At 42.6% G+C, this 27,999-nt stretch overlaps 1 protein-coding gene across 4 annotated transcripts; it reads left to right on the plus strand.

The window, feature by feature from the left end:
• Window positions 1-1,177: 1,177 nt before the first annotated feature.
• Window positions 1,178-27,801, plus strand: zfyve9a (zinc finger, FYVE domain containing 9a). Of its 4 annotated transcripts, none has more exons than XM_086081615.1 (19): window positions 1,179-1,355; window positions 8,235-8,332; window positions 8,451-8,560; window positions 11,822-12,909; window positions 14,536-14,635; window positions 16,124-16,306; window positions 18,285-18,436; window positions 19,096-19,204; window positions 19,569-19,691; window positions 19,952-20,107; window positions 20,897-21,121; window positions 21,197-21,279; window positions 21,361-21,465; window positions 23,095-23,245; window positions 23,324-23,404; window positions 23,532-23,694; window positions 23,830-23,935; window positions 24,685-24,861; window positions 26,814-27,801. In XM_086081615.1, the coding sequence occupies exons 3-19, from the start codon at window positions 8,491-8,493 to the stop codon at window positions 26,973-26,975; spliced, it is 3,234 nt and encodes a 1,077-aa protein (XP_085937741.1). In that variant the 5' UTR covers window positions 1,179-1,355; window positions 8,235-8,332; window positions 8,451-8,490; the 3' UTR covers window positions 26,976-27,801. The 4 variants fall into 4 exon arrangements, with proteins under 4 accessions (XP_085937739.1, XP_085937742.1, XP_085937741.1 ...); XM_086081614.1 differs by having other exon boundaries at window positions 1,180-1,355; window positions 19,096-19,225; XM_086081613.1 differs by having other exon boundaries at window positions 1,178-1,355; window positions 20,897-21,279.
• The last annotated feature ends 198 nt before the right edge of the window (window positions 27,802-27,999 follow it).

Genomic DNA, 27,999 nt, shown 5'->3' on the forward strand with positions numbered 1-27,999 from the left:
CAACTCCGTTTCAGCAGGGTAACAAGATGGCGTCCATTTCTCATGAAATATGGACGCCATCTTGTTACCCTGCTGAAGTTGGCCAAACTCTATATAAGGCTCTGGACATGCTGTATTACAATTTACACAGATTTGATGATTAAACTGGAGAATAAAAAATATATGCCGGTACTGGTGTATGTTCTGTGCATATTTTGCTACGATATGTTAAAATAAAAGTTGTTTAAAGGTTTATATGTAGTTTACTTTAAGGTTTACTCGAAGGTGTTTCCCATGTTTTGCCATCAAGCCAGTGCTTTTCAATTGTTTTCTGTTCAGCTCCTCTTGAAAAAAAGAAAACATTTCAAGCCACACCCCACCCCAACTGCCTGATCATTTTAAGTTTTCTATAAAAGTCCGCCTTTGCACATTGTATCCTTACTAATTATAAAGACAACAAAAATGAAAATAGATCACTTTACAACAAAGAATAACTATTGTTTTTTGGTTTTGTTTTTAGTGTGTAATGGAAATGATTTGAAGTGCATCAGTTTGTCTGAAATAAAAAAAAATTATTAAATGAGAAAGCCACTGCCACCTACTGTAGTGAATGTGCAATTACACTTTCTTCTTGTATGGAGAAGAAGAAAAGCATATTCCCGAGAAGGACTGCATTAAAATAGCAGACTGTGAAAAGTTATGTGGTTACTTTAAATACATGACCTGCGCATAATTTTTTTCTCCAATTTTCAGTTTCAATGTTTTGTTGCACAGTAAACTTGAACTAGAAATGGCAATAAATAGCTTCGGGGGGGGGAAAGCATTGTTTAAAAAAAAAAAAAGAAGAAAAAAGACTGGCTGAGCTCGCATGTCGAAACCCCCCACGTAAACCAGGTCACTCGTGAATTGAGGTACCACTGTTTATTATTTAAGAAAATATATCGTTGCTTCTCCATTGTAGCTATTTTTGGGGGGGAATTCATGCGGGCCGAGTAACGCCCATTTAAATGTCCCTTAAAAAGTCGCTTGTAATGGATTAATAATAGGCCCACATGGTGGAACCGTCTTGGTGGTGGTGTTTGGGGTTCCGCCTGCCGACTGTGGCCTGTGGAGGTTCGGCCCAGCTGCGTTCCCAGTGGACACACTCGCCCCCCCCCCCCAAAAAAAAACCACCCCCCCTCCTCCCCCCCCGGTAGCCGCTGCAGTCTGACGCCAGGAGGAGGACGAGGACACCGTCGGAGCAAAAGTAGCCCGGGAAGGCGATTAGTTATGACGGACACCGACGAGGGGGCGCCTCCTCCTCCTCCTACTCCTCTTCCTCCTCCTTCTCGGTTGCGGGGCTGCGCGTAGAGATGAGGATTCCCGCGGTGGCGGTGGTGAGTGAATCCCCTCCATTTGTTCTCGTGGAATGTGTGTGTGTTTTTTTTTTACGCTACGTTGCTCCGACCTTGCCCCGCCATTGCAGCGGCGCCGACGGGCGCAGGAGTCCGAGCGGGTCGCGGCGGTGTCGCGGCGATTGAGCTAGCTTATTAGCATTTACGCAACATACGAACAAGCCTTCTTAAAAATGTACACCGAATTGACACTATAAAGACCCGGGGTAACGCGAATTGGGGTTATTTTGTGTTTGAAAATCCATAGTTGGCGCATTTTCTTCGGTTCGCTCCGGTTGACGCGCGCCGACTCGGCGTCCGTCCGAGCGGCGGGTCGGCGCGGTCACTACTCGGCGTGCTCGGCTGCGCTGCCCGCTGGAGCCTCGGAGGCTAAAAATAGTGTTTCATTTCCTCTGGCTTTTTTCCCTTTGACGCAGCCTGCCCTCCTAACTCCGCGCGGAGATACTATTTGGCCATGTTTTGGCACAAAACAAACAGCAGCCCTGGACAAGTTGCGTCGTGGTCGGACGTCCACACGCTGCTAGCACCTCCAAGCTAATTCAACGAGTTAAGAAAGGAAGCCTCCCAAAACTGGTTTTAACATGTCAGGCTGTTTTAAAACCACACTACTGTTCCATTGTTCGCCCTTTAGGAGTGTTTGCCACCTGCGTTTAGTGCCCAGGGGCTTTTGCTGGGGTAATCCAAGTTAAGTCGTTTTACCTTTTAAGCCCCCCTGGAAACGCCGGCATTTCCTACCTTTTTGTGTTTTCACATTGGCATGGAAGTTGACACGACAATTTTCCATCTTCAGACTGAGGCAGTATCAGAAAGACGAGAGAGCTAGCTACATTTCGGTATCAGAGAATGTCCGGTATGTATACGGCTGTGCATTTCTCACAGAACCCAGTGAAAAGACATTTGAAGCATCTGAAGCCCCATTCACGCTACCACCAGTAAAATAAAAGTGGGCATTGAGCACATTTTTCCTTTCTGTGTCAATGTCACAGAAATGAAAGTCGACCCAGCAGTGTTTCAACTTCAGCAGTCGAATCTGAAGTAGGGCTGTCACTATTGAAATTTTTAGTAGCGATTATTCCATTGAATAATTGAGACAATCATTTTTGCATTAAAGTGTATTACAAATATTTTTATTTTTTATTTGGTGTTGTCTCGTCATTAAAATAACAACTAAAGAACAATTCAACAATATCACACGATAGGGAGTGATGCACTTGCTAACTTTTTGAAAACTGGTTCAATTATCAGTTAGTTCGGTTTTTTCCCCAGAGTAAAAACAGGAGTTTGGAAATGTTTGATTTCCATAAAACACAAATCAGTCAACCTTCATGAAAGACTACAGAAATCAGAGAATCATTTCTGTTGAGCGGCTGTCATCAGAGGATTTGGACACTTTTAAGTTGAACAACAGCTCAATGAATACTCGATCGTTTTCAATTCGATTAGTTATTGATGACTTCTTAAACGCTGCTCAATTAATGTTGACACCACTAATCTTGTCTTTCACACAGAAATCCCTTTAAAAATACTGCACCTGTGCCATAACAAAATATCCAGCATCTATAGCTGTGCTTTTCACACAGAACCCGGCAAAGTTGCATCTTCGCACAACTGTGCTCGCTTTCACCCGGAGACATGGCATCCCGCAATCAAACAATTAGACGATCTCAGTGCCACCGTCTGCTGTGAAATTTATAATACTTGTCTGAAAATCACAGATTTCAACATAGTGTTGAATTTCACACCTTGAACAAAAATTCTCCAAACAAGTGGCGTCCAACTTTATTGCCATCCACAGGGTGGCAGATGACCTCAAACCTTTCTTAAGTGACTTACTGACACAGATGTGCTAACAACTTACAGTACATTAACAGTTGTAAAAAAAAAAATCCTAATTGCCAGCAGCAGCTGATGAAAGTGTCTTCACATTATTTACAAGATGGCCGCCGTTGCGTTGCTTGCTGGTTTGATCCAACATGCCGCTTGTCATCCTTTTGTGTCCCGGCGCTTCAACACACTCAGGAAATCGCAACGCTAATCGCTGCTGAAGCCCAGCGCCTCTTAACCGTTATCTTCATCCTCCTCCAGTCCTGCAGGATTTGAACTTTTCAACCTCTGCAAATCTGTCAGAGGATTAAAAAAAAAACAAGCAGCGCATCTGAAACTTCAATACAAGCTTAGTTTTTGCTGAAATTCTCTCATATCACGTTTTAAGCAGCCTTTAGCATTCTTAGACGTCATATGGGGCGGCATGGCTCGGTGGTAGAGCGGTCGTCTCCCGTCAGCGAGGTTGTGGGTTTGATCCTCACCCCCGGTGACCATGTCGAAGTGTCCTTGAGCAAGACACTGAACTCGCAGGGGACTTTGGGGACCATATTGTGCAGATAAGCGAGCGATATAAAAAGCAGTCCATTTACCATAACCTGATAATTGAACTGGCACTCGCACGCACAAAAAGCCAACGTAAAATACACAAATTAATTATTTAGACCACTGTGGGGAAATTATTAAATTTCAGTCAAGTTGCTCCCAAATGTTTTTTTATCTATTTACTCCAAATAAAGTGTTTTTGTTATCTATGCCAGTGACGTATATTGACAGCTCGAGCAATGATCTGCTCTTCCACTAGAGGGCAGGAGGTACAATTAACCTGTACTTGTTTCCGTTCATTGAGCAGAATAATAACTTTGGCAGGACCAGTTTTCGCACAAAATTAATTTGTAAAGCCGTATATATTTTTTGTGATGTTTTTTTTGTTTTAGCGCACAATGAGACATTTCTAATAAAGCCACAATTAACGATTCTTTTGTTGATGAATCCAGTGTGCCAGGGCACAATCGGTATCATGGGCCTTGACAGCTCCAAATTTCACTTCATTGGTCACAATTGTTTTTGTTTCCAACAAATAATGTATATTTGTCCATCTTTCAATGCCAGCAACTTATAGTGACAAACAAATGATCTCCTATTAGTAGGCAGAAAGTATATAATTAATTGACACGTGTATCCACTTTTGTGACAATTTTGTTTGGCGGTATGCATTTGGCGTTTTTTTTTTTTTACTTAAAATATGTGCCTTGGTTCAATAATGGGGTTGTGAATCACTGGATTAATCCGATTCACAAAAACATTTCCTTTATTCAAAAATAAGACATTATTTCAAATTGACAGTGCAGAAAATATGCAAACAAATGAATTATTCAGTTACTGTTTGCTTCATAACACGTCAGAGAATCTGATTTTTCCCCCAAAGTTTTTATTTAACATAAAGCTAATCAGTCTGTTTTCACGGATGACGATAGAAATAGGATCATATTTACTTGTTGAGAAGCTGAACTTCCAACCGTTTTGGAGATTTTTGAATTAAAAGATGTTATCTATGATTAAACAACGATCGGTAATAAATATCTATTCATTTGATTATCTCATTTCTACTCGTGTAAAATAGGTGCCTTGACACTATAAAACAAACTTTCTTCTAGCTATTGTCCAATCTCTTTAATAATCATAACTTTCAAACTCGTAAGCAAGGCCAAGACAACCTTAAAAAAAAATCCTTAAAACTCTAAGATCAAACATCAGGTCATGATAACCCGGTGCTGTGTTTCAAACCAAGCGCTACACGGTTCCATCTTGCTAATCCGAAGGCAAATATGCTGCTGTTGAGCTAAAACGCGTGTAAATCTGACTGTCGGCGCCTCGCCAGCCGCTGCAGATGACATTTTTGCGAGACGCCTCCCTTTCTTTTCCATCAGCCCATCATTTTTTTCCACAGTTTTTGCAAGTCTTCTGGCTTCCTCATCAACTGGACTAAATCTGAAAAGAACGACTTAGGTGTGACTTTTGACGGTTACACTGCATGTCGTGCGTGCATGTTTAATGCGCGCAAGACAAGGCGGAGGAAACGATGACGTCATCGAGCGTCCCTCGGTCGGGCGGTGGCTGCGTGGTTAGAAAGCGACGTCATCGCGTCGGTCCATTCTCCGAGACGGGGGAGCGCTTGCTGTCGTTTTTGGCCAGGATGTGCGTTGGGGCGGGGCGGGGCGGGGGGGGGGGGGGGGGCGAATAGCGGCCCGCATTCCTGGAGGAAATAAAAACAAAAAGCGGAAGCGTTTCTCGAAAGTCAACTCAAGGAAGTTTTGTTGTCAACAATATGCAGAACAGCGCTTGTAAATAATGGACGAAGCAGATTTTAAAAATAGAGCGCCCAGAAAAAAAGCAAGAAGTCGCCATTTAGGAGCTTGAGGCGTGTGAAGTCATCAAACTTCAAACGTGATTTCCTTCACACACAAAAAAAAGACATTGCCACTTCGGTGGTGCTCAAGCATCTGTCGTTTTGTCCCTAAATGAAAAAGTGTCTTCTTTTTTTTTTTTTTATCTGTAGGTATGAAATTTAACATCTTACACTTGCTTCTCTTGCCCCGGTGTGTTTTGTCCGACCGCTCGTTTACACATCACAGCAGATGCTGGCAGTTAAGTCCTCTAATTAATTATCTGCACGCAGTTGCGGTTGTGTGAAAGGTCGTCTTCATTCATGGCTCTGATGAAGCCATTTTGCGACATCTCCGCGTGAAAGAAGCGGTCAGGACAAAGTTGCGTCAAACGTGCCGTGTGGACGTATGCTTGTCGCGTGTGTCCTTTTTTGACAGCAAACTCGCTGAGAGTGAAGCGGTGCACTCTATTTTGTCATTTTTGAGGTGCTGCTGCCACTCGGCATGAATGTCAACAGCACACGTGTGTCATGCGTGCTGTAAGGTCTAAAAATAAAAGCCTGCATTATTCAGCACCTCTCCGGGCAAATTAAATCTTCATCTGCGTGTGTGGGGCGGGGGGGGGGGGGATGCCGTTATGTGTGTGGACGTCTGTGCTTGAGAATCTTCACCCAAGTGGGAGTGCTTCAAGAATTCTGTTTGAGACATAGGACAAAAAATAATTGAAAAAATCGGTTTTTCTGACACATTTTTTGGGGGACTTTTGTTTTTTTGTGTAATAAAAAAAATCTGTTTTTCTAGATTTTTTTTTTCTGTTTTACTGAATATTTTTTTCTTTCATAAAGCAAATATATATATATAAAAAAAGGAAAAATTCCAACAACAAAAAAATTATTATTATTATTATAATTTTTTTACCTCTGAACTCCAAGTGACTCGCTAATGGCGGACACTTCCCCGCATATCTTCCAACGTACCTTCAACTTATGACTTACTGGCTCAGCTAAGGTAATTAGTAAGACACACAGTATTGGTAATGTTTTAATTTTATTTATTTTTTTAACTGTATACATCACTCTAATGTAAGCTAGGTTTATTGTTTTATGGCGCATGTATATACGAACAATCGATCGGCATGATTTTGGTAAGGTAACAGTTACGTTTCTACGGAAGCGGATTGCATGCGGGAAAGTGTCCGACATTAGCGAGTCTGCAACAAGTCACTTGGAGTTCAGAGGTAAAAATATAAATATATATATATTCTGAAAAACATGATTTTTTTGGGGGAATACCTTTTTTCTGGTTTTCTGAGTAATTTTCTTTCTTGGTTTTTGGATTTTTTCTTTTATGGCAGAAAAAATATAAATATATATTTAGAAAAACAGAAAATAAAAAAAAATACTCAGAAAAACAGGAGGTTTTTTTTTTCAAGTGAATGCAATACACTTCCGTACCCAAGAGTCATACAAGTATAATATAAAATTAGCCACTGTAACTTTTTTCCTTTATATTTTCTACTACATGCTACTTTAAGTTAGCATTGGCCTGCTAAAACGAACGTGTATGTAATTAATATTAAGCGAACTATACGACTTTCTGAGCAGCCAGACCCTTCTTTTTTTTTTTTTTTCAAGCATTGTCGCATCTTCATTTCCTTTTCCATGGTTATCATCACACATCGTCCTCTATGACCTCGCTCGTACCCTTGAGTGTGCGTTTGTTTGATAGATGACATTCAGCCGCGTGTGCCTGTTTTGTACCGCAGCGTGCGTGATAACAAGTGTACGCGCTACACGGCATCTTTAACTGAGCGGCAAAATGAGCCGACTCGGCTCATTTTTGCTGGCTATTCCCGCTCAGGCGCACGTCGCATGAGCGCTTGACCGAGCAGCACGCGCGCCGGTTAGCCACTCTCGGGTGAAATGAACTGTTTGGAAAAGTGTTCTTGGAAGGTTGACGTTCCAGCACGGGTCCAGAGCCTCACGTCGGATGATCACGGTTATCAGTATCAGTCCAAATTCTAAATATTAGGTACACTTGCACACTCAAATGTTATCTTCATATCATAATTTTGTTTATTTTTATGTAAAAGTTAAAAAAATAATAAAAAATTTAAAAATATATTAGGAAAAAACGAGGCGGCACGGTGGCTGACTGGTTAGCACGTCCGCCTCCCAGTGCAAAGGTTGTGAGATCAAGTCCGGGCTTCGGCCTTCCTGGGTGGAGTTTGCATGTTCTCCCCGTGCCTGCGTGGCTTTTCTCCGGGTACTCCGGTTTCCTCCCACATTCCAAAAACATGCATTGCAGGTGAATTGGACACTCCAAATTGTCCATAGGTGTGATTGTGAGTATGGTTGTTGGTCTCTGTGTGCCCTGCGATTGGCTGGCAACCAGTTCAGGGTGTAACCCCGCCTACTGCCCGAAGCCAGCTGGGATAGGCTCCAGCAACCCCGCGACCCTTGTGAGGACAAGCGGTACAGAAAATAGATGGCTGGATGGATTAGGAAAAAACTGACAAAATATCAAACACGTCATATAATAAAATTTGAAAAAAATATTTAAAAATAAAATATTAGGAAAAAACAAACGGACAAAATATGAATCAAATTATAATGAAATGAAAGTATTTGACTTTTTTTCCTTCCCACAAAAGGCGTGGACGCCTGCCATAGCGGCTCAAGTAATGACGGAGTGGGGAATAGCGCTCGCATCAAAGACGGCCTGCGACTGCTGAGGAGGACCTCCGTGCAGGTCGCTGAACCCCGCACGCACGCACGCACGCACGCACGCACGCACGCTAAATCACAATCAATGATGGCTAGGACGCTCAGCAGATTTGTCATTGACGCTCACCGCTCGTTCCCTGAAGGCACCACGCTGGCCGCAGACGAGGAGGAGCGTCCTGATCCATGGAGAATTACTTCCAGGCCGAGGCCTTCAACCTGGACAAGGTGCTGGATGAGTTCGAGCAGAACGAAGGTGAGCACGGTCGATTGATTGATCCGGTCGCGAAACATAAATTGGGAGCGTTCCGATAGATTCTCTGCTTCTTACGCTTTTTGTGTACGTGTACGTTTTTTGGCACATGGGAGTGTCAGAAGTCAAAATATGAGGTGCACTTGCGCAGTCTAACACGAGCCAAAGCAGTACTGCTTAAAATGTACTGCAACTAAAAACAAATATCAAAATGAAAACACACAAAAAATATTGGCGAAAAATCTTAAGAAACACTAAAATATTCATCGAAATGAAGAATTATCACAAAAAAAAATCCGCAGAACGAAAATAGACAAATATTAGATTAAACGCACAAATTAGAAAAAAAAATCAGATATAAAAAATATTAGACAAAAATACCCAAATGTTTCAGACAAATTCAATAGAAAAATATTTGTGGGGAATATAACAAAAATACTAGAAGATAAATTAGAATTCAAATTAGAGCAAAGTGGAAACATATTTCACAAAGTAGCTAAACTAAAATAAAAAGTAGACTAGTAAAAAAAATACATAAAAAAAACAAACTATTTGACAGAAAATCTTTAGACAGAACAAAAAAAATACAAAAATGTCCGAAAAATAAATGAAATGAACTATAAAAAGAACAGACAAAAAATACACATATTACAGAAAAATAGAAAGATAATGGGGGGGAAACACAACAATATTAGACCAATACAAAATACACACATTAGAAGAAGAAAAGGAAAAATTCTACAAAAATAATAGACAGGGTTTTTTTTATTGCATAACTAATCAAATAAACTGGATGATGTATGGATGAAAAAATATATTAGGGAAAAACATATTTGACAAAATATACAAATATATTAGAAAAACACAAACTATTAGCTGGAAAATACAAAAATGTCAAAGGAAAATAGTTGAAATATACCAAAACAACTTTATTCTACAGGCATGGAAGCAGGTGTAAGACTGTTTCCTTTCTTGAAAAAAAAAAAAACAACTTCTATTTTGGCTTGGCCAGTTAAAAAAAAAAAGGTAGTTATAATGGCCATGTCGTGAAACAACTTTATAGCTGCCTTGTTGGAGGACAAGATGGAGGTCGGGCAATCAGGCCAAAGAACAAATGAAGCCTTTCCCTTGAGTTTCGGCACAATTTCACGTCAAGAAGTGACGTCCATGTTTAATTCTGGAACTTGTGACAGGAAAGCTGCTGATTCACAAGTCCACAATATTTTGTAATACACGTGTTTTTGTATATGTGTGTGTGTGTGTGTGTGTGTGTGTGTGTGTGTGTGTGTTGTGCATGCGCGCGTATCGCTGCAGCAACAACAAAAGCAGCCAAACTCGCATTCCAGTCTGGGGAGGAGAGCAGCAGTCACGCTGACTGGACTGAGCGTTGCCTCCGTTGACTCGAATTGCGCCGAAAGAATTTGGAAAACATTGCGGCGTCAGTGCGATGCCTTTGCGTACTTCGATAGGTGCTGCTGTTTTGGTTAGTGACAAGAGTTCAAGCAGGCCTTGCAGCTAACTCTTTATTGTGTGTGTTGACGGACGGCGTCAGAATTAAGGTAATTACTTACTGCTTTTTTTCCTGTATTTTTTAAAAAATAACTTGTTTGAAACAGCGTGACGTAAACTTCAGGATCAGCGCAGCAAAAACAAAAATAAGCGATATGGTGCAAACTTTTTTTTTTTTAGCGTTCGTTAGTTTATTTTAGTTTTTCGCATTCTTTATTTACTGAAAAGACGGCAAACTATTGGTGTTGCTTTTTCTTAAGAAAAGACAGCCGTTAGATAGTATTAAAAATTGTCTTCTTTAATCTTTTGGTGTGTATTTTATGTTGATTTGAAAGTCTTTCCTGTATTTAGAAATAGCGATGTTTGATGTCACTTTTTTCAGACCGATGACCAGTACGAGTATTGACTTGCACTGACACAGAGTACGATACCTCTTGTACTTGTGATGTGTAAAATTTATTTTAACACAGCGACGAAAATTTGTGTCTAAAGAGCTTTCTTTCTGACGCAGATGAATAACTAAATAACTAAAACAAAAATTCCAAAAACATTTTCGTTAACGAAATAAAATAAAAACGAAATTCTTCTTCTTCTTTTTTTTTTTTTTAAACAAATACTAACAAACTACATTTTACATTTACAAAATTACCGGTAACTAAAACTAACTATAATTATAGTGAAAATGTCCTTAGTTTTCGTCTTTGCTAATTAATTTAATACATGAGCCTTTGGAGTCGATTTTAAATGTGATTCAAGTATTTATTTCAATATTAACCGGAATAAGGACGTGCTTGACAGTGTGTCGCACAGCAGTGACGTCATCGAGCAGCAGCCAATAGAAAAGCACCTTCAGATGACGTCACTCCCAGGTGCCAATTTTGCGTGTTTGACTTTTGGCTCCGATGGCTCGCCTTGCCTGCTTTTTCATTTAATTCAGCCAAAACGCAACGCTAGGTAATAAGGCGTTGATTTATTTCATTTTACCATGTTGTTTATTAAATATTGCACACAAGTAATCCACTTTTTTTAAAACGAGAGCTAATACTGAAACTAAGCATTTTTGAAATAACTAAAACTAATAAACAAACATAGCCGCCCTGAAAACTAATTCTAACTAAATAAAAAATAAATTTAAAAAACTATAATGAAAATTCCAAAACTATAATAACCTTAGTTCTCGCCCATCTCTACTTGATATTTAGTTTTCTATTTTCATGTTATGTTATGTTATACATTGTTTGGTTTATTTAAGAACTTTTCATTGAGCGAATAAACTGCTAGCAGTTTGGCATGACACTTTTTTAAAACTAAAAGATATGAGCTGTCATTTTTTGTTTTATTGTTATATTTGTGTTATTTGAGGTTCTTTATTTTCTTGGAAATTTTCACTGTTAGTGGTATAATTTTGTCATGAAATGGTTTCCCATTTACACAAAAGAAAAATTATTCTTTATTTTTTTTGTTTAGATTTTTGTTCCCTTACTGTACACAACTCAGCCATGACCGTGAACAAGTGTTCCGTGCTGTTACGCTCCTAACCCGACCTGTGATTGCCTGGCGGCCAATCCAGGGCGTCGGAAATATGTTACTGTAAATGGTCGAGAAGACTGACTGCTACCTCTAATGCGTCACATGACACGAGTGGAGGCAAAATGACCAACTGTACTTAATTTGGACATTTTCACTTCGGGGTTTACTCTTTTGTGAGATACTGAATATTTCCCCAACACTGAACATGTCATTTTCCTCCGCCAGATGAACCCGACTCACCTCTTCTCACTGACGCCAAGTGGACTCAGATTCTGGCTCCGCCCGCCCACCTGCTCTCTCTGAACCCCGCCCTGGCCCACGCCGACCTCAGTCCCCGGGAGAGTCCGCAGCCCCTGAAGACCCTTCCCGCCGTCGACCTCAAAAGACCCGCGGGCGGCGAGCCGGCGGGCGGCGAGCCGGCCGATGTCCACAGCCCGCCGCTGCCGCAGCCCAACATCGGCAAACTGGTGGGGACGGACGAGCGGTCGCCCGTCGCGGCCTGCGAGGAGCAGCAGCAAGGGGACGCCTCCGCCGCGTCCCGCTTCACCTTCGAAGTGGGATTGGAGCAAGAAGGGGCTCCCTCTGACGAGGTTCATCCACACGCGGCACCCGCCACACTGAACGGAGAAGGCGGGTCGCCGGACTTTGAGCAAGAAAGACTACGTGGCGAGCAGGTAGAAAGGGTTTCGAATGGACTCGTGTCCAACGGCTTGCAACCCGATAACGGGAGCCGACTAAATGTCCGGGAGGAGGACGAGGAGGAGAGGTTCTCCCCCTCGCCCGCGCCCTCCAAGGAAGACTCCGTGACGGAGGAGAAAGAGATGGAGGAGAGCAAGCAGGAGAACGCTGACGGGGCGGCGGCGGGCGGCGTTCGGACAAAACTGAACAACAGCCGCCTGCAGCCGGTCAGCATCCCGTACGGCGGGGCGCGGCCCAAGCAGCCCGTCGGCCTCAAACTCCAAATGCCGCAGCCGCTAGCGGGCCAGGTGCAGAATCAGCTCAGTAGCAAGAACAAGAACCTGGACATGCGCAGGGGGACGCCGCCCGAAACGACGCCCGGCGGGACCGAGGTGACTTCGGCGGCGAACGGCGTCGCGGTCCTCCCCGCGTCAACCCTGGCGTTGTCCTCGGACAGTCCCGACAACGACCTTCAGGCAGGACAGCGGCACGGCCCGCTTGACGGGAAGTGCCCAAGCCCGCTCGGCGAGGTGGCCCCCGTGTGGGTGCCCGACTCGCAGGCCCCCGTCTGCATGAGGTGCGACGCCAAGTTCACCTTCACCAAGAGGAGGCACCACTGCAGGGCCTGTGGCAAGGTAAGGGGTTCGTACAGTTCAGTAAAGTGCAGGTGGCCCTCAGAGTAAAACTGAAAACGGCGTTGGCATAACCCAGAGGTGTCCAATCTATGGCCCGGGGCCCATTTGTGGTCCGCCGTCCAATTTTAAGTGGCCTGCCGCATATTCTAAGAGTTACATTTGCTACGACTAATAGATTTAGTTGTATGTACTGTAGAGCTTTTCTAAATATGCAAAGATGCAAATTAACTATTTGAAACGAGTAACATTTATCTTCATAACTGTGGTGAAAAAAGATCATCTTTTTTTTTTTACTAGCAAAAATGGTTTCCTCCACTTTTTGCTCTGTCAAGGACCAGATTGTGAACATATCACATGAATGATTCCCAAGTTGCTGCTTTAAAAATGGTCAGCTTTCTACAAATTGCTCATCTTGGTTCTGCTGCTTTAAAAATACGAGGGCAGATTATTATTTTTTTGCATGATCTTTGGCTACCCTTAATTCTAAACTATTTGCTTTGCAGAAAGCTGTTTAGGCAGCCGTTAAAAAAAATATAAATAAATAAAAAAATACACTTTAATATATCAACAATTTGCAATTGCTGGATTGATTTTGGTGTGCTTGATCTATTAAAATAAAATAAAAAGTGGCTGTTGCATCCTTTGATTTTTGCGTATGCGGGCCCTAAGAGGAAAAAGTTTGGACACACCTGGCGTGACCAAATGTCAGAGTCACAATGTGCTGTCGTCTCCCTCTCACCTATGCTAATGCTGTAATAAATACTTGCATGTAAAACACTGCAAATACAAGCTACAAATATAAACCAGTCAAAATAAATTTTAAAAATCCAAAAGTAGCTGTCGCTGCATTTAACGTCATTATTTTCTGCTCAGTCATCTAATACAGTGAAAAGTACAAATAGTCACAATATCAGTTTCCAGATCAGGACAAAATATAGTAAAGCATGCAATTCTCTTTTTATAAACAAAGAAAATAAAAATAAAATCCCATTGCCAAGAGAGCTCATTTAAGATTCAAGACCTCAGTTTTGTTTCTTCTTGCTGTCGTTTTGGTTTGTCGTGGACATTGTCTTGAGATGGAGGATTTATGTCGACCCGCTTTGTGTCCCGAACCCCCGTACAAAGTCTCCGAACTAATTTCTCCCTGAGACCTCTCAGCACACTTCTTTCTATGTGTGCTCAAGATCAGTTCCTCTTTAAAGCCAAATAAAAAGTAGTTGTCATCAATTATGCTGATTTGTGGTCCAAGAAAAAAGTTAGTTTAAACATGAAATTGTGACACTTTTGGGATGTTTGCTTCGTATTACAGTGCATCGTCATACAATAAAATGATTTCCTTTCTCACACATACACGCGGACGCACACGCGCAGCCGCGTGTCAGCGCGGCACCGTTTGCACGAGCATGCGGTCGCTGACATCGCACTTGTAAAAAAAAAAAAAAAAAAAAAAATTTATTCTGACTGCTCTGCGATTTTCCCACAGCGGCAAACAAACACTCCTTGCGCCACTGACAAACAAACGGCCGACTCATCCGCATGCCTCATCTGCGACCTCGCGAGAACCCCTTGACACGTTTGATTGGTCGAACTGCACTTCTCCAGCTTGTGCTCCTCGTGTCACGGCAGGTGTTCTGCGCCACGTGCTGCGGCCTGAGATGCAAGCTGGCGTACATGGACGGCAAGGAGGCTCGCGTCTGCGTCGCCTGCCATTCGGACCTAACCAGCGGTGAGAGTGGGATCATTTATCGACGTACAAACAACACATGACACAAACGGAAACAGCATCGCTTCCACAGCACTGGTCAATATTCTCATTGAAAAACGTAGAAAGTGTCGCCGTCCACTTTTTGTAGAACGATGAATATTCTAAGTCCCGTTTTGCAGCAAATAATTAACACCGCATCAATCACACCTTCTGTTTCTGATTGGTTGTTTTCCTTGGAACCGGTGGTTTCTTTTTTTTTTTTTATTATTATTATTATTATTTTTTTCAAGAGCTCAGTGTTGTTCATTCGGAAATGTCATCATCATTGCTCTCTTTTTTATTTTATTTTATTTTTATATATATATATATATATATATATATATATATTTTTTTTTTTTGTGTGTGTGTGGGTGAGTATGTGTATGTGCGTGCGTGCGTGCGTGTATTTGTTAGCTCACCAGAAAACCTATTAGAAAAAATCTCATACCGTTCACCTAAACCGAACACCAGGAGACCCGACGGGACCAAAGAAAACCAAGGAAGGAACCGGTGGGTTCTTAAAAGATGAAATTACAAGAACCAGATGGGGCCAAAGAGGGCAGAATTTTTTTTAGCAACCACTGTTGGGTTTATATTGAGCGTTTTAACCAATTCAGAGGTCCAGGGTTCAAATCTGGGCTCAGGCCTTCCTGTGTTGAGTTTACATGATAAGTGCTTTAGATCATGCGTTGATTAAAGACAAAAATAGATTTTTCACCCCAAAAAAGTGGCAAACTCACCCATTAACCTTTAACCACTATATCGATAGAGTTCAAATAAAGAAAACTACTCAGACTTAACAGACACATGATTGAGAGGATGCAGTCAAGTGTTTTCAAAACCGTACCGTCCCCAACACGTCTTTTACAATTTTACCGCATATAAATGTGCGGAGCACTATACAATAAAACTAAAATAAAGCAAACTCGGTCTTTAGAAGACATTTAACAGAGAGAAAACATGAAGGTGCTTGCAGAGCCATATTGTCAACCTGAAGCGTTTTGTGCTTTTACTGAAGTATTACTGGAATGTTTAAGTGCCAATAAACGAGTTAACCACTGACAACTAAACTAAACGTAAAACTGCTCAACCTTCAAAAGAGGATTTGAAAACTGAAGTGTTGATTTGAGAGAGTTATAGTGCTGTTTAGTTAGTTTAAGTGCATTTATTTGGTAGCGTAGCGCGTTAGCATTTCAATACGCAGTTAATCATTGCATTATTTGTCTTGTACGAAGCATCCAGACATTCCATTTCTCGTTCAACAGTCATCACGAGTAACCTTCAGTGCTGGCATCACTTTAAAAAAAAAAAAAAGCCAAAGAAAAAGCTAATCTTACTCCTAGCAATAAGTCCGAAAGCCTGCACGAATGCCTTTAATTTAACAAGCGTGTGACTCTGAGCTGTGAATGAGGTCGATTGTTGTCCATTGAAGTCACAACGTGTGGTCCTTTGACCCCCCCAAATCCTCAGCGCCGACGTCGTCGGACTCTCGGCTGGCGGCCGGCGGCAACCCGAGTCCCAACCCCAACAACCCGGCCGAGTACTGCTCCACCGTCCCCCCCTTGCAGCAGGCCCAGGCCTCGGGAGCGCTCGGCTCGCCCCCGCCCACCGTCATGGTGCCGGTGGGCGTCCTCAAGCCGCCTGGCAACGAGGGTGAGGCCTTCAATTCCGCACAAGTGGGTGTGGGGTTTTGTGGGTTGTTGTTTGGGTTCGTTACCTTAGAACAATTGGCGCCGTGATATCAATTTCAGTGGACAGCAAGTGGCCCCCCCGAGATGGAAAAAAAACGGCATAACTCATATTCCACAAATGCAGTATGAATATAAAAATGTCATGTTGAGACTAGGAAGGTCACATATAACATAGCGTTGTCAGGAAATAATTACGGTTGACTTCACTTTTAAGGTAAACAAACACAAACCACAATTTAGTTCACACGTACATCATTATATTTCCATTAATAATATTGGACCGAGTGTATTTTTGCTTCCTAAATGTTCCTGTGAACAAACATTCTGGGGCCAATGAACGGTTTTGAATGCATCATTTAATCGAGTAATCGCCCCCGCACCAGCCAAAAAAGACCCCCCCCCACACACATTATTATTATTATTATTATTATTATGTTACTAAACCACTAACGTTGGATATGAATTGAATAAATACTGTATTTAAACTAGTGGGGCTGCATAGAACATATTATTGTCAAAAAAAAGTTTTTCGGGTTTGACTTCCCCTTTAATAAGTGGTAATCACTAGCGTGCTGATGCTAATTGTCATTGCTAACCGTTTATCATAGGCTATTTTTGTTGGCTGGTGTTTAATAATAAATTATGCGTACTTATATCCACTCAACGGGCTCTTTGCACAAATCCACGACTTCCTGAACTCGGCACCGCTCCTTCATTTACTTTCATGATTGGACAAACTGAATAATCCAGTTGTGCCTGGCCATTGTCGTCGTGGTTACTGAGGTCAGGCACACCTGGATTATTCAGTTTGTCCAATCTTGAAAGACAGGAAATGAAGGAGTGGTGCTGAGTTCAGGAAGTCGTGGATTTGTGCAAAGAGCCCGTTGAGTGGATATAAGTACGCATAATTTATTATTAAACACCAGCCAACAAAAATAGCCTATGATAAACGGTTAGCAATGACAATTAGCATTAGCACGCTAGTGATTACCACTTATTAAAGGGGAAGTCAAACCCGAAAAACTTTTTTTTGACAATAATATGTTCTATGCAGCCCCACTAGTTTAAATACAGTATTTAAGTTCATATTTATTTAGTTGAATAAGAGTTAAGCAGCAAAATACAGCAGTATTATCAATATCACCCGGCGGCCATTTTACCACTTGCTGTGAAAATGACATCACAGTTGCTCAGGTCTCAGGTAATAACCAATCACAGCTCAGCTTCAGAAAACAGGTGAGCTGTGATTGGTCGTTGCCTGAGAATCTTAAATTGACAGCAAGTGACAAAATGGCCGCCCTCTGACATGGATAAAAACGGCTGGATTTTGCTAGCCTCCGGTCGAAAACAGGCCGGCCAATCAAATTTTTATATTTGTGTGACGTCGTCTTCGTGAGCTACGTCGCTCTTCATGTTTTTTCCACAACAACGACATCAATCATTCACCTCGTCTCCGCCCCCCAAAAAATAAAATACAATTCAACAAAGTCGCTTTTCTGACGTCTCGTCCGCTCGTCGCTCAATGGTTCATTCCACTGTTTGTTAGCTCAGGTTTGTCCCGCCTCAGAAATGCGACTGACTGGGCGCTTGAGCAGACAGTCTAGATTTCCAGGCTAGGATTTTGCTGCATAACTCATATTCCAAAAATGTCATATTCATCAGAATGTCATGTTTAGACTCGTGATGCCACTTATAACATATTATTGTCAAGAAATGTTTACGGTTGACTTTAAGGTACACAACCCACCATTATATCTACATTGCACATGTAATAGTATTTATTTTTAAGGGTAGTGTTGTAAAGTGAGTTAGTATTAAACTGTTTTTAAGAACATAAATTGAGTTACAGTTTAAGCTATTAAACCTTTTTTATGGCGGGGGGGGGCATCAGTTACTTGTGTTTTTTTGTTGTTGTTTTACTGTCCTCGGGTCTCATTCAGGCTCCGTCGCTCGGGAGCAGAGGAGGGTGTGGTTCGCAGACGGCGTCCTACCGAACGGCGACGAAACACAATCCCCTAAAGCTCCCGCGCCCTCACCGCGCACCAGCGTCGCGACGAATGCCAGCAAAACCTCTGGATCGGATGCTGTAGAGGTACAAGCGCACTTTGCTTAAAAGGGAAATGGAAAAAAAAAAAAAAGTTGATATAAAAAAAGGGCAGCACGGTGGCTGACTGGTTAGCACTTCCGCCTCCCAGTGCAAAGGTTGTGAGATCAAGTCCGGGCTTCGGCCTTCCTGGGTGGAGTTTGCATGTTCTCCCCGTGCCTGCGTGGCTTTTCTCCGGGTACTCCGGTTTCCTCCCACATTCCAAAAAACATGCATGGCAGGTGAATTGGACGCTCCAAATTGTCCATAGGTGCGATTGTGAGTATGGTTGTTCGTCTCTGTGTGCCCTGCGATTGGCTGGCAACCAGTTCAGGGTGTACCCCGCCTACTGCCCGAAGCCAGCTGGGATAGGCTCCAGCAACCCCCGCGACCCTTGTGAGGACAGGTGGTACAGAAAATGGATGATATAAAATGTAGCATATGAATGTTGTGAGTGTGACGATCGGCGCTGCAATAGTCTTGTTTATTTTAAATGCGACATTCAGGTGTCATCGTTTTATAATCGACCATTTTTAGAATTCCAGGAAATGCCTCCATTCCTTCACTCGGCATTGGAGCCATTTCAAAGACTTTTCATCACAGTGTGTGTTTTTTAACCTTCGCACCTCATAACCCCCCCCCCCCTCTCTCTGTCTCTGCCTCCTCAGGCGGCCCCCACCCCCGCGGCTCCGCTGGGCAGCCCGGTGGGCAGCGCCCTCAGCTTGATCCCGGAGGACGGGCTCCCTCCCATCCTCATCTCCGCCGGAGTCAAAGGAGGTACGGGAGGCCACGTCACAGGTGCTTGCCCCCATCCTCGCCGTCCCGCCACCTCCCCGATGACGCATGCGTCCTCCATGTTGCTTTCATGTCGCCACACAGTCAACACTGTCGCGTTCACTCGCTGGGATGGACAAATGTACTTGGACAGGAAGGCGATGCTATTCGTTAGCATTTCGCATAGTTTGCTAGCATTGCGCGAGAAAGACTTACAAAAAAAGGCAAAAAGCGTTCTGCTGGATCAATAAGTTGAGAATGTTCCCGTACTTTTGTCCAGCTGAGCTCTCACAAATCACAATCCACGCTTGCACTGAGCCCCGCGTGGCTGTTTTTTAAACGCTACGTGACCTCTGACCTTGTGCAGACTACGCAGTGGAGGAGCGTCCGTCGGCGATGGTCCTCATGCAGCAGCTGGAGGAGGGCGGTCCCGACCCGCTGGTCTTTGTCCTGAACGCCAACCTGCTCGCCATGGTCAAGGTCGTCAACTGTGAGTCGGCGCTTTGCGGCATCAGCAGCTTACCGAACGCTGGCGGCTTCTATGGATTTAAACAATATGTCGTAAAAGTATCAACTGGATTTTTTTTATTGGTTATATTTCATATGCAAGAAAATAGATAGCATCTTAAATAATATTTAGGAATTACTTGTACTAGTTCAATTTTTATCAGAGGACATTCCGGACTGATCCTCATCCAGACAACACAAACAAGCAGCTGACATTTCGTCGACCTCTTTTTTGTCTGTCAGACGTCAACAGGAAGTGCTGGTACATGACAACGAAGGGCATGCACGCCGTCGGCCAGGCCGAGGTTGTGGTTCTGCTGCAGTGCCTGCCCGAGGAGAAGACCATCCCCAAGGACATCTTCAGACACTTTGTGCACCTCTACCAGGAGGCACTCGGCGGTAAGATGTCACGCGAGAGAGGAAAAGACAGAGGAAGTCGGACATTTTGTTGCAAAGTTGCCAATTTAAGGTATTTAAAAAAAAAAAAAAAAAGTCCAATTGCTTCCAAATTTTAGTCATGTTTACTAGACATGCATATGGTTGATTCTAAATTGTGAGAAATTTCTGATTTTACTTTTCTCCCCAAAAACCCTAACCTCAACAACCCAACTGAAACCGTTTACCTCTAGAAATATCAAATATATAAATATTGTCTATCGGGGGGGAAAAAAGATTCAAGAAACCAACGCCTAAAAAAACAATTTAGGGTAATTTTTGCTACAACAGACTTGTAGAGATTTAGTCGAATTGCTACCAAATTTGAACCATGTAAAGAGGAATCTATCCACTTTTTTTCTACCAAAAAAAGAAAGAAAAGAAAAACTTTTGTGCTCAGGCCAAAAGGCCAATGAAACAATTTGAAGTGAGTTGAGGAGTTTCATCGAGACTTTTGCCATTTGCAGCAGGGTGGTCAATAGCGGGATAAGTGACAGGATGTCAAGGATTTGGTATTTTCGGTTTTGTCATTTTATCTTTATTTGGACCTTTTCCATCTGAGGAATAACATCCACTTGTCAAGAAGCAGAACACGGCCATTTTGTGTCTTCTTTCATTGGTCAGAGTTCATGTACCGGAATTCATAGTGCAACATTTCCATCCTAAAGTTCTTGTGATTTGATTTTTTTGATTTTTTTTACTCGCCCCGTCTTTTCAATTTTGATTGTGCATCATGTGGAATTCCTCCCCCAGGCACCGTCCTGGGCCACCTGAGCCACTCCTTCTTCACGCAGAGCTTTCTGGGCAGCAGGGATCACGGCGGCTTCCTTTACATCAGCCCGTCCTTCCAGTCCCTGCAGGACTTGCTGCTGCCCAACCCGCCCTTCGTCTTCGGCGTCCTCATCCAGAAGTGGGAGACGCCCTGGGCCAAGGTGTTCCCCATCCGCCTCATGCTGCGGCTGGGCGCCGAGTACCGATGTGAGGGTCCCGTTCGCGCGCTTTTTGTAATGGCGCCGTCGTGTCTGCGTATGACGACGGTCGAATTTGTTGCAGTTTACCCGTGCCCGCTCTTCAGCGTGCGTTTCCGGAAGCCGCTCTTTGGCGAGACCGGTCACACCATCATGAATCTGCTGGCAGTAAGACCTCATGTTCACTGGTTGACCCCCCCCCCCCCACCCCCCCGCCGGTGTCGTCACGTCACGTCATGTGTCACGCAGGACTTCCGCAACTACCAGTACGCGCTGCCGGTGGTAAAAGGCTTGGTGGTGGACATGGCGGTGAAGAAGACGAGCATCAAGATCCCCAGCAACCGCTACAACGAGGTCAGCAAGCAACGAACTCATTTGCTCCCCAAAACGTATCAATTCATTAGATTCTAAACGTGAGTGTCCCAAAGACGTATTTATACGTTTTTAATGCAAAACATGTAGGACTGTTAAAGCGTTAACTAATTAATTAATCACAAAAAATGATCGTATTAATCATGTCTTAATGCAGATTAATCGCACTATTAATTTTGACCGCAGAGGATTCTTTAGCTGACAGTGGATGGTTACGTTAAAGTAGCACAGGTTGTGATTGAGCAATAAACATAACTACATGCATTTAATAAATTACATTCAGAATATTTGTTCATGTAAAACTATCGGGGTCATTTTTTCCCATTCAATGGATTAAAAAAATGTTGAAGACGTCCTCATAACATTAAATGTCGAAAGAATTGACACATAACTGGTGTTCTTTAAATTTGGTGGGGGGGAAAATGTTGATGAAAAGCCTTTTTAATTAAGCGATTCATTGTGATTAATCAAAATTCTAAGATGTGATTAATCAGATGAATTTTTTTTATCATTTGACAGTTAATTTTTTTTATGCTAGAGCAGCAGAGCAAAATAGATCAACCAGGGCCATGTTGAAAAAGGCTCATTTACCCACAGTTCTATACAGATTTGTGAATAATGATGAAAAATATATATAAACTTATAAAGACAGAATATTGTGTTCTATTGCTATAAAAACATAAAACCTATATATATATATATATATATATTCATTCAGTGAAAATGTTAAAAATTTGTCATCTCTTAATATGAAAGCTGTCACCATTGTCTTACAAACGCAATTATGCCATGTAGTGACAGAAATATGACTCAAATCAATGTCACACTTGTTTTTTTACAGTACAGTATCTATTAAAAAAAAATAAAAAATTGTTATGAAATGACTGATTCAATGACTAAAAAATGCAACCATATTTCTATTAGATTAACATTTCTTCCCACTTTTATGTATGAAAACTTATTACTTAAACTTATTGTACACTTTATTATAAATTGAGACATTAAATGTGCTTCTGTAACTGTGATTAATCACAAATTAATCGTTAATTAATTATTGAAATAATTGCGATTAACTACGATTAAAAAAAATTAATCAACCAACACCTCATTTTTATTAATTCTTTCATATTGAATTTTTGTTTCTATTCTATCTTAATTTTATTATTTTATTATGTGGTGTTTTTTTTTGCTTTTGTTGTAGTTATTTATATCTTTTTTTTTTTTTTGTTGATCCTGTTTGATTTTGTTTTTGAGTTTCAGAGTACAGGAAGGTAAATCACAACATTCACACAGATGAAAAAAAAACAAAAGCGTGTTGGATCCAGCATTTCTTGGTTGTTTTTATATCATGGTTGGAAATGTTCATTTTGCATTTTGCAAAACGTGGCCGGCAGCTTTGAGTCACATGACACGGCCTCATCTCACGGCGAAAGCCTCCGTCCGCATTTCCACGCTTTGGCCTGCCTCGCAAGCATTCAGCTAATCTGACGTGGATTAAAAAAAAAACGGCGAGCGCTCGCCCGCCCGCCGCCATCCGCCGCCGCCATCCGTCTCCTCGACGCCTTTTGATGTTTTTGCCGCAGTTTTCAGTCGGCGCGCGTGTCGTTGCAGCTGATGAAGGCCATGAACAAGTCCAACGAGCACGTGCTGGCGATGGGCGCGTGCTTCAACGAGCGCGCCGACTCGCACCTGGTGTGCGTGCAGAACGACGACGGCAACTACCAGACGCAGGCCATCAGCATCCATCATCAGCCGCGCAAAGGTACACGCACGCACACGCACGTCGCCTCGTCCTGACTTTTACGCAAGCGCTCGTTTATCCCGCCCGCTTGCTTTCCAGTGACGGGCGCTTGTTTCTTCGTGTTCAGTGGTGCCCTGAAGGCCTCGTCGGGATTCTTGGCCAAAACCAGCATTGTGGAAGGTAACGTAAATACCAACTAACAAAAATTACAAATGTCAAAACGGGTATGACACGCGCGCACTTTTTTTTTTTTTTTTTTTTTGCCTCGGTAATTCCCACGCCGACATCATCGCGTCTCCCATCGCAGACGGCGTGATGATCCAGATCACAGCGGAGACGATGGACGCGCTACGGCAAGCGCTGAGGGACATGAAGGACTTCAGCATCACGTGCGGTAAAGCCGAGCAGGAGGACAACCAGGAGCTGGTGAACGTCCAGTGGACGGACGACGACCACGACTTCAACAAGGGGTGAGAACTTAAATCAGCTCGGTCAATCGTCAAAACGGTGATCGATTATTTGATCATTGATTAGGTGTCAATTTGTTGTTGCACATGATGACGTCATCATAAAGATTTAAAAAAAAAACCACTTCTGCGTTTCAGCGTCATCAGTCCGATCGACGGCAAGTCGATGGAGACCGTCTCCAGTGTGAAGATCTTCCACGGCTCCGAGTTCAAGGCCCACGGAAAAGTGATCCGCTGGACCGAGGTGCAACGCGCGCGCTCACACGGGGGAAAATGGGTTCTACGTTTTTCTCCTAAATATTAAAAAAATAGGGGTGTCGGCGATTGCATTTTTGAAATCGTAATTAATTTCATGACTTCAATGGTTAACTCACGATTAATCGCAGATTTTATATCTTCTAAATGTACAATAAAAAATAAATTGTACAATAAATAAAAATGTCAAAAGAAATATAATATGGCTGCATCGAAATATGGCTGCATCTTTTAGTCATTGGTACAGTAATTCTACAATAAATCATAAAATTGAGTTAAAAATAAAAAGATGTACTGGACTGTAAAAAGCGAGTGATATTGATTTGTGGTGAGGTCATTTTCTGCCACTAGATGGCATAATTGCATTTGTAAGACATTGTTGACAGCTCGGTGCATTTTTCTTTCCATATTAAAAGCTCATCTTTAACATGAAGTAACTTGTGAAATTGTGCACATTTTTAAAATTGAAAATACAACTTGACCGCAGTCAAGTCAAATATCTGCATTATTATTTAATTTATTCGTGAAAAATTTGACGTGGACGTGTCTGCTGCATTGCGACTGGAATTCCCCCAGTACAGACTTTCCAAGTAAGGGGCGGTCTTTAATGACACGTGGCGTTCGCTACAAGAACTTTAAATGAACTCAAAGCGAACGCGCTCATGTTGACGTCCCGACAAAACAATCTTTCACGCATCGAATAAAAACCCCCAAACCCGCCTCCCTCTCTCCCGCCAGGTGTTTTTCCTCCAGAGCGACGAGCAGCCCCACAGCCTGAGCGACCCGGCCGACCACAGCCGCCTGACGGAGCACGTGGCGCGGGCCTTCTGCGTGGCGCTGTGCCCGCACCTCAAGCCGCTCAAGGAGGACGGCGCGGCCAAGCTAGGCCTGCGCGTCACGCTGCACTCGGACCAGGTCGGACGCCAGCCGTCCGTCTTTCGCGTTGCAGCAAAGCAGAAACGCCAAATGTCATCTTTAAGTCCGTTGTCGCCTGCTGCATGTTTCGGCGGCCATCTTGTTTTCCATCCATTCACAAAGTAGCACATAATTAAACGCATTTCGTTGCTAAAGCGAGCCATTAAAACGCATTGGAACGAAACAAATGACTCTTTAAAACGCGTGGAAACGAAACAGACGCATGCTTGGGCCGATCACTGATTTGATGGATTTCTGCGGTTTTTATAAAGTTAAGCTTTTAGTCACATTAATGAGTTATTTTCCTTTTGGAGGTGTCTCATAAGCGGGGCAGAATATGATTGGCTGCTTGCAGAGTTGCGTAAACGAGACACATCTTTGAAGTTAATTGCCTCTAATTAACCTTTTTTTTTCCTACTCTGGCGAGCAGAGAGGGGAGGGGTGAGCTGTCGGTTTTTGGGGAAATTTAAGGCTTTTAGGTGCACCTTATAATGCAGAAAATACAGTAGTTACACGGTGCTCCAAAAAAATAAAAGCAAAAAGAAACATCGTTGGTTTCACACACTTAAGATTTGTCACTAATTCGTAAAAATGACGACCCACGCATAGACTGACCAAAAATATTACATTTGTCCAATTGTGATTTACGAGCTTTCGGCCCGACTCCTGACTATATCCTAGTTAGCCCCAAGGACAACGTGAAAGCAAATGTATTTCTTCCTTTCAACTTTACATGCTACACGTTTCTTAATGTACCCAATTTTCTATATTTTGTTAAAAACAAAATAGATTGTGTTCATTGGTGAAAATGCTGTTTTAATTTAACCAAATATTTCAAAAAGGACATTTTTAGACCAGTGGTGGGCAAACTCGGTCGGTCCTCGAAGGCCGGAGTCCTGCAGGTTTTGGATGTTTCCCTGCTCCAACGCAGATGATTCCAATCAACAGGATCGTTATCAGGCTTTTGCAGAGCTTGCTGATGAGGACCGAGTTTGCCCACCCCTGCTTCAGACCGACTATTGATTAGGCGATATATCAATACTCTCATATTACCATAATGATATTGACATTGTTCCAGCATTGCGATGAACTCATTTGCTCCCAAAAAACGTAGAAATACGTTCTATTTTAAGTGTCCCAAAGACATATTTATATGTTTTTTATGTATTTTTTTCTGCTAGAGGATACAGAAGGCTTTGATGCAGCCTCTCAACTGCAAAGAACGGTTGAAGAAATGGTAGTCATTACACAAACGGCCAGCAGGTGGCGGCAGAGCATAGGAAATGAACCAGGACCATGTTGAAAAAAAACCTCAATTACTCAGAATTCTAAATAGATTTGTGGAATTTAGCTCTAATCTAACGCTAATTGCTGCGAAACAGAAACAATGAAAGAAGAGACTCTAATCTTTCTTTTGGTAGCTTCCATGTTTTTGTAGCAATAGAACACAATATTGTGTGGGCCTTGCAAAATCGGTCCAAATCCAGTAAATCAGCCGGGAGCGAAGGGGGTTGCTTCAGTGGAAATGGCTGGGGGTGAATGAGTTCATGATGAATTTGTGGCAAAATATCAGTATCACGATATTGATATTCTTATTTAGCAGTTTTTTCTAGATGCACATTTTTGCTCTGACTTGTGAGCAAAAATTGGAGATGAAAGTTGTTCAGTGGCAGCGAACTCGACTCACTTCACAACAAGCAGCAGGTCGGAAAAAGTTGAAGTTGGTGGTCGAACGAAAAGCAAAAGAATCGTACACGTATTGAAAACGACCACATTAAGTCGCTTTAGCTTAATGCTGACGGTGAAAAAACGCAGACGAAGAGGTCAGCGACATCGCGTCAATGGAGTTTTAAGAGGAATGAGTTTAGGACAAAAACATTGATATGATGTCACTTCATGATAACCGATGCAAACGTATCCCTCGTTTGTTTGTTTTTTTGCCCCCTTTTCAGGTGGGCTACCTGGCGGGAAGCAACGGGCAGCCTCTTCCTGCCGCCTACCTGAGCGACTTGGACAGCGCGCTAATTCCCGTCATCCACGGCGGCGCCTGCCAGCTCGGCGAGGGCCCCGCGGTCATGGAGTTGGTCTTCTACATCCTGGAGATCATCTCCTGAAAACGCCAAACCGGAGCCGAGACCCGAGACCCCTTCGGCGCCCCCGGTGGCGGGCGTCATGTAGCGCCAAAGACTTTCGTACGGACCTCGCTGAATTCAACAGATGCACCAGATGCCCTTTTTTTAAAAACTTCTTTTTTTTTCTTGCACCCGGTGCTCAGTGCCTGTTTTTTTTTTTTTTGGGGGGGGGGGGTTGATTTCATCGCTAAAGCTTTACTCCTCAATCACCACATGCATTGACTGGATGTACATTTTGTGTGTGTTGGCAGAAGAAGCAGCTTGTAGCCTCCAGAGATTACGCAAGAAAACAAGATTTAATCACAAAGATGTAAAAATATAAAATTATATATATATATATATATAAGTGAAATAAAATGCAGAAGCGGTGCACTGGATTCGAAGCCATCTCTGGGAGTGTTTGTGAAGATCTAAGACGAAGCTTGAATGTATTTCACGACAAGTTGGTCCGCCCTGCGACGTGGACCTAACCGGAACGCCCTGAGAATGTACGCCTTTCCTTTTTTTATGTTTCTGTACAGTCCCCGTCTTATTGTTCGTCCCTGTGAAGTATTTCATTGAAGCCGAACTGCGGTCAGATTCTTTCCCGCACGAGACAATCAGGTGCTCACTCGCGTCTGCCGTCGCAAACTTAACCGCCGACAGTATGTCCACGCAAATCATCACCCATTAGCATTAGCATGTAGCATTTATTTGTTAGTTTGTTTTTTGCATGCCCGCACAAGTCGGAAACCATGAAGGGGAAAAAAAGGTCAGCTTTGCATTTGCATTATGCCCAGAAATATTTTTCTATGATCATAATTCCATTCATCCATTAAAAAAAAAAAAAAAAAGGTCCAGTCGTGTCCTTCACATTACGAAAAATATCAACATTACAACAAAAATGAGTAGTTTGTCAAATAAATGTAAAACAAATTCAAAATGTGTTTTTGTTGTTGTTTTCCATGACTGCAAATCAAGGTTTTATTTTAATATTTCAAATATTTAGATGTCTATTTTCTAATAC

This window comes from Leptonotus elevatus, chromosome 1 (genome assembly GCF_054856555.1).
Source record: "Leptonotus elevatus isolate MCC_2025b chromosome 1, RoL_Lele_1.0, whole genome shotgun sequence".
NCBI classification, from domain to species: Eukaryota; Metazoa; Chordata; class Actinopteri; order Syngnathiformes; family Syngnathidae; genus Leptonotus; species Leptonotus elevatus.